This window comes from Prorops nasuta, unplaced genomic scaffold (assembly GCF_024137725.1).
Source record: "Prorops nasuta isolate Cenicafe-Biocafe unplaced genomic scaffold, Cenicafe_Pnas_1.2 PNAS00074, whole genome shotgun sequence".
Lineage (NCBI taxonomy): Eukaryota > Metazoa > Arthropoda > Insecta > Hymenoptera > Bethylidae > Prorops > Prorops nasuta.
The window spans coordinates 155,001-162,500 of NW_027116871.1; the positions used below are offsets into that span (position 1 = coordinate 155,001).

General features: G+C 50.9%; 1 protein-coding gene across 1 annotated transcript in view; it reads left to right on the forward strand.

The window, feature by feature from the left end:
* Positions 1-6,735: 6,735 nt before the first annotated feature.
* Positions 6,736-7,500, forward strand: part of LOC136784817 (uncharacterized) — a gene marked incomplete at its 5' end in the record, with an annotated part of 2,285 nt that continues 1,520 nt past the window's right edge. Inside the window, one exon of the mRNA XM_066745734.1 lies at positions 6,736-7,500. This exon is cut by the window's right edge and continues 1,520 nt beyond it. Within this exon, the coding sequence (XP_066601831.1) occupies positions 6,736-7,314 (579 nt within the window).

A 7,500-nucleotide genomic window follows, 5' to 3' on the forward strand; every position in this document is an offset into this window, starting at 1 on the left:
CTTTCCTGCAGACTCATATAGTTTTTGCGCCACAGTACATCATACCCGTCCAGGAACATCATAACATGTACCATTTCATGCGCAAGCACCCCTTCAAACGCCACTCTCGGAAGCCCTTTCAACAAGGACCAGCTCAGCACCACCTCTCTTTTCCTGGTCTGGGTGAAGCCATAACAGCTTATCATTCTATGGGCCCATCGGTATGTAAAACCTTTCACGACATTGCCAAAGAATTCCCGATTTATCCACCTTGCAGCCTTAACCAAATCAGGTCTGCCATCAGAGGTCATGCCCTGTTTTGTATGTCTCAGGTCCTTGGCCTCCGAACGGCTTTTCCCTGAGCGGGTCATTCTCTCCATTTTTATATCAACTGTTCCCTCTCGCAGTGCCTTACTGCAGGGTACCGCACGATCTATCCTTCTTTTAATGCACCTATCCACTCCTTGCCACTGTAGCCCCCTCAGCTGCTATACAAGACCGGATCCTCACGTTCCACAGTACAACCTTCTCGAAGGAATTCCTTCTCTCCTGTCAGACATTCGACCACATGGGTCAACTCCTGTCTACCACTTGTTCTCTTGTCCTCAGCCTCCAGTTCCCTAGGCCCACAGGCAGGTCATTCTGTTCCCTCAAACTACCCTCTTCGTACACCCAACACCAGCACCAGAGCACTGTGTCCTCGCTGTCCTTCTTAACTCCTTCGACCATTCAGATCAAGGGGATAGGAGGATTCGCCAGACCTTATAGCGTCTTGACACAGGTCCACAGTCCACTACTCTGGGACATTACCACACGCACCCGACTCTCCGGCCGGTTACACTTTAACTGCCAATCTTCACAACAGACTTTCTCTTTGTATCCTACCTGGCGTCCTCTGCTGTCACTAATTCCACAATGTAAACATACTACTGTGTAGCCCTGGTTGTTTACTTCTTATAATGTCTAAACAACTTTTTTCCATATTCGCACTCCTTCCCCCTCCAAAAGGCAGTTGTTCCTAACTCTGTCCCGTGACCGATTGACATACTCTATCACTACACATTCCCTTTCTTTCCCACCTGCTGCCTTCACTGAGCCAAACTATCGCTCACCGGCGAGTCCATGAGGTGAGTAGCTCCTGTTGTATCCGGCAGAAGTTCCCCCTTGCCATGTTCTATACGGCCATGTTCTCAACATCACTCCCATGATACATGCGAACACAGAGCTTGCTCAGACCCCTCCACCCTGACTGCGGTACGTAGCTTTGTTGAACGTGGCAAAGTTAAGGTAGGAGCCCAGAAGTACCCTGGTAGTTAAGCTCTTCAGTTTAACCTTCGGAAGCCCACAGTGCTTCAAGAACATCTCTGACTGTCTTTCCCATATCCCCCTCCATGAAATCGTCACCGGTTCCACCTTTACCCTTCCAATGTGCTGCAGCCTCCTTGCTACCTGATTGAGGAGTTCGGCGTTCTCCTGGTAGTATGCCCTCTTCCTCCCATGTGGGACACTCAATTCCTGGGCTGATGACACAATCTGGCAGTCGATAACAACACATTCATTCCCTCTCTTGGCAATTATGTCCGGCTTCCTTATTCCCTCGTGGGTCCTAAAGATACCCTCTCTCTGCGTAGTCCAGCCCTTTTCCTGCAGCATACCAGCCACTTGTTCTGCCACATGGTCATGTCTAAGCACCCTTCCCCCATGAGTCCGTGGACACTGCTGGACAATATGGTAAGTGGTTTCCGTTAGTTGGCAACCCGCCCTACACTGTGGGTTACGAATGCTCCTTCTCCCCCTACTCATTCTAACTAATGACGGCAGCGCATTTATTCTGACCTGATGATACTTAATCCATTCATTCGCCGGAATCGCCATATAGGTATCCTGTGCCCAGTTTGTGGACGCCTCAGTCTTCCATGCTTCCCTCAGATCCCTCCCATCAACCGATCCAGCAAGGCGGCCCTTCCATTCATCATCCACCACCCTACAACGTGCACACCACTTACGTCTACCCTCTATCCATGGCTCTCCCCGCAGACATCTTGCATTGTCCCAGGAGGAATTGCTCAGTGTTTCAAGCCGCTTTATTATTAGTTTGGGGATTCTGCTCTCAAGTGACACTATTCCAAGACCTCCCTCTTTGATAGGAGTATGGAAGTACGCCTGTGGCGTGTCCTGCGGCAGTTTCATCCACCCCCTAACACTTCTTCTAATTTGCTTGTCCGCTCTCCGAAGTTCTCCGTGGGTTGTCTTACCCAGTACTAAGCAGTGTATCCACCTGGGCGACAGATACTGGCGAAGAATAATTAGCCTCTGCTGAGGCTTGAGAGGTGCCTTTGTGATCCTGAGAAGATGATCCTTAATCTCCACCCTGATGTGAACTGGTCCATAGGAGTTGTATGTTATCCCAAGATATTCCCATTCTTCACCAACGCCCAATTGTGCAATTGATTCTCCACCTATCATGAATGGCCTCTGTACTCCCACCTTAACCTTCTTTTCCTTTCCCGATGGTACCAAGGAGAGCGTCCTGCATTTCTTCGGCATTGGGACCAGTCCCTGTTCCCTTAACCCCTTGCTAATCTCCTCCAGTGCTGTTTGAAGTCCTATGTTCGTGTTCGCCACAAGTATGAGATCGTCCGCAAACACTAAGGCCCCAATCCTTAGGTTTCCAAGCTCATAGCCAATGTGATTGGGCAGTCGCAATAGCACCTCATCCATTACCGCATTGAATAGCAGTGGGGACAGGGGGTCACCCTGTCTAACTCCCTTTCTCGGGTGAATCCAGTGTCCCTTCGCTCTCCCAACCTCGAGCCGTGTCCTAGATGTCTCATAGACCTTGGAGATGTACTCCCGTAATTCCCACGGTAACCCCTTTTTCGCCATAGCTCTCCTAATTGCTGAGTGTTTAACAGAGTCAAATGCCTTCTTCACATCCAATACTCCCAGGTGGAGTTGCTTTCGCTTCGTCCTTGCATCCATGATCAGGGCTGACAGAAGAGCTGTATTCTCTGCTACCCCATCGGCCACTATAAATGCCCTCTGTCGTGGATCCAGAACACTCTTCCCCAGAATCCGTGCCGCCAATATTTTGTGGAGGTGCCTTAATGCCACTGAAGCAATAGATAGTGGACGGAAACAGGCTGGGTCTCTGGTTCCTTTCTCCTTTGGGATAAGGACCGTCCTCGAATCCACCATGTTCCCCGGACTTCTCCCCACAATTAGGATGATATTGAAGAATACGGCCTTGTTTACCCCACTCACACAATTCCACTCTCCCGTAGTAAGGCCATCCGGGCCCGCCGCCGTACCCTTGCCCAGTTTATTCTCTACCACCTCGCGCACTGAAATGGGCAGGTACAGGTCTATTAGTTCATTCCCCTTTCCACACTCGAAGTTCCTCCATTCCTGTGTGACTTCCGTTTCCCCATCTTCCATGATGGGTCTCCAGAACTGTTCCTGTTCTGCTAAACTTGGTCCCTCTATAGCACTATTGTCCCCATCTAGAACAATACGCGCGGCTTTACTTGTATTCTTCCTCCATAGTGTTTGGATCCTCTTGTATGCCCTTCTCTTCTCAGCCTTCCTGGAGTTCCCTCCCTGCTCCTCCTGGGGCTTCTTCCTTCCAGTATCACTCTCATTACTTCGGGGTTTCAAGCACTTCTCTTTCAGCCATCCTTCCAGCAGGTCATCCGGCGACCTCCCGCCAATTGCGCTCCTGAAGGCCTGGACCAACACATCATCCACCCCTTCCCCCTCCTCAATTTGCGCCTGTACCCACTCTTCCAATAGTCGGGTCCTCCTCGAGCCCAGGGTGCTGTTAGCATCCAACCTTACCAATCCTTGTGTGGGGGCGCTCTCTTGAAGACGATCCTTCACTCTTTCTAATGCTCGTTTGTATCTCTCTTGCTTTCTCAGCCCCTTAATGGCATCCACACTCCTCCCAGACTGTAGTCTATTCACTATTTCCTTGTTGATCTCCACTGGACTCGGTAGATTGCACTCGATCTCAGCAACAATCATAATTTCCTCCTCCGTCCACCTCGGCCTCTTTCTCTCTACATCAATCCTTTCGTTCGCCTCCTGTGGATGCGCCTTTTTAATATGTTGACCTCTTCCTATCGCTGACCCAAACGCCCGACGGCATATGTCGCATACATATACTTCCAGGGCACCTTCGTCAGCAGCAGCACCGCTGGTCGCATTCCCGCTGGCCCTATAGGAATTGTCCCGTAGGTTAGGCATGTCTTTTTATATAAGGTTTGCCAGCGGTAGATCTTGGCGTTTTAATTCGTGATCGCAGGTGTACTTTGCGGCCGCTTTGGCGGCAGGGAGCCACCCCTGTATATGTAACTACTCCGCTGTGTCAGGAATACTCGATATTCCGGGCACTCCTCTCAAGCTCTGTCTTAAGAATGGGGCATTTGGTGGTATCAAATGCCGAGTGGTTGCTATCCTTGTTGCCAGCATTTGCACAGTTTGCGCACTTTAAGGCGCTACTCTCTTTGCACCCTCTGGTCTCATGGCACCCAGAACACTTGCCACACACCGCCCTCGCTGAGCATTTCGCAGCGTGGTGCCCAAATGCCTGACAATTGTAGCACTGGTTGGCTCGTATCTCCGTTGCAACCCTACAGGTGGTCCAGCCAACCCTTATTCTCCCCTTCCGAGTCAATTCCTCATGTGCTTCAGCTGGGATTTCCACGATCGCTATTCTACCTCCCCTTCCAGTTTTAATCACCTTAACTAGTTTAAGCTTCCCCCTGAGCTTCTCATCAACAATCGCCCTTCTGATTCGCTCTTGGATCTCCTCCTCTTCCATGTCAATCGGGATATCACGCACCGAGACTCTAGGCTGCAGCTTCCTCCTAGCTTCCGCCACTAGCCCCACACGCCGAATACCCTGATTCCCTACTATTTTGACCCCATCGCCTTTTTTGACCACTACAACCACAGCACTTTTCCTCACAATCGTTCTAATAACCGTGATGTCTAATTCATCCGGGTCAATTGTGGCTTTCAGTGTCTTAAGCACCGCGTCGGGACCCTGGAACTGATTCTGCTGCACCCCCTCTGCCGGTTTAATAAACACGTCCTCTGTCTCAGCTACCACAACGCCCTGCCCTGTACTCGTCTGGATTTTCCTTTTCCTTGGCTCTACTCTATTCCAGCTGTTCCTGGTTGCATCGGCATATGTGGTCTTTTCAATAGAAGATTTTGCACACTCAATAGTCTTCTTCATTTCTTCCATGAGCGTTGCTTGCCTTCCCTCTTCATCCTTCCTAGCCTCCTTAACTTCCAATGCTACTTGCTTCGCAGTTTCTTGGATCTGCTCCTTCATCACAGATTTCGTCTGTTGTCCTTTCTCCAGGATCTTGTCAATCTTATCCCCCATAGACTTTATAGCGCTCCTCACTCTCTGCAGGTGTTGCTCCCTCTCTTTCATTACCACCCTTTCGGTGGCCTCGCTAAACACACGAGCAAACGCATTCGCTATACCAGTTTCCTTTGTGATTGTCGTTAGGTGCGAAACTATCAAGCCTACGGACTTCTCCAGTCTCCCGACTGCTCTCTCGATCCCCAATGACTGTTCCTTGTTGAGCCTTGACGTATCCATTGTGCCCAGGAAGAATAGATCCCCTCTCATTTCGCCCTCCAATTCTTTGATCTTCTCGATGTCCACAGGGGGTGTAAATGCTGCTGATAACAAGCTTGCATCTACCTTGTAGCCCTCAGCAAATAGGGTTTTACCTCTCAGGGGAGTTCTCGAGTCTATTCTATTTACCGGAGTCAATGCTCCAGTTTCACATGTGAGTTTCCTAGTCTCTTTCTCACTACTGGCCTGCTGCACCCTTCCTTTCTCGCGACTCAGCTCACCCCTTTTCCTCTCCTTGGGGTCAGGCGGACCCACATTCTTCGGCACCACATTCATTGTGCCAGCTACCAGAAACGAAGACTATCCACACTGTCCAGAAACACTTAGACACAGGACACAACCAGGCAGCAAATCCAAATACTGCCTTACCAGCCGTGTCAGACCCACAGTACTCGCCACACTCACCGCCAGCTGCCTCCTGTGCACTCCGCAGCAAACAGCGAACCCTACCTTACCAACCATTCACCAAGGTAGTTGCCATAAACCCCGCCAGGTTAGACCCAAAGTTCTAGGTTATGTTGCCTCTACTGCCAGCTATTTTACTTAACTGCACACTGCACCTTGAAGGTTACGCTACCCCGTTAGCTTCAACTCAAACCCGGGATTTTCCGCTTTCGTTAAACTATAACTCCTCCACTCTGCACGAACTCATGCAGTGCCTATCTCTTTCCAGCTATTGCAGCCACGTGGCACACCGACAAATGAGGTTAGCTTACACTTTTCCCAGTATTTCATCAAAAACAACGTTTTGAAACCATAAGTTTATACGCATAACCGTGCATGAGGCTTAACCACACCTCTGGATCCACTTTTTCAAACACTTCGGCACCATAACACCACCATTATACCAATTCAAACAGAGCTACCGCGAAGGGGACCCTTACACCTTAAGAGAGTCATAGTTACTCCCGCCGTTTACCCGCGCTTGCTTGAATTTCTTCACGTTGACATTCAGAGCACTGGGCAGAAATCACATTGCGTCAACACCCGCGAGGGCCATCGCAATGCTTTGTTTTAATTAGACAGTCGGATTCCCCTAGTCCGTGCCAGTTCTGAGCTGAGCGTTGAATGGCGGCCGAAGAGAACGACCGCGCAAGTAAATTGACACGGAAGCCTCGCAGCAAGGACGTTTCGCGGGAGGCCAAGGCACGGGACCGAGCTCGGATCCCAAACCGTTTCCGGCAGTTCACCTCGCCCAGGCCCGGCACGTCAGCCTGACCACGCTTCCCGACCAAGCCCGACACGCCCCGCTCCTCAGAGCCAATCCTTATTCCGAAGTTACGGATCCAATTTGCCGACTTCCCTTACCTACATTAGTCTATCGACTAGAGGCTCTTTACCTTGGAGACCTGCTGCGGATATGGGTACGAACCGGCGCGACACCTCCACGTGGCCCTCTCCTGGATTTTCAAGGTCCGAGGGGAAGATCCGGACACCGCCGCAACTGCGGTGCTCTTCGCGTTCCAAACCCTATCTCCCTGCTAGAGGTTTCCAGGGAACTCGAACGCTTATACAGAAAAGAAAACTCTTCCCGGATCTCCCGACGGCGTCTCCAGGTCATTTTGGGTTACCCCGACGAACACCTCTTGCGAGGGCCCGAATTGTATGCGGTTCCGCTGCCGGGTTCCGGAATAGGAACCGGATTCCCTTTCGCCCGACGGGTGTGTATCTCTCAATGAGAAAACATTCGTTCGATACACCGTCATCGACATAGGATTTCTCCTAGGGCTTAGGATCGACTGACTCGTGTGCAACGGCTGTTCACACGAAACCCTTCTCCACGTCAGTCCTCCAGGGCCTCGCTGGAGTATTTGCTACTACCACCAAGATCTGCACCGACGGCGGCTCCAGGCAGGCTCGCGCCC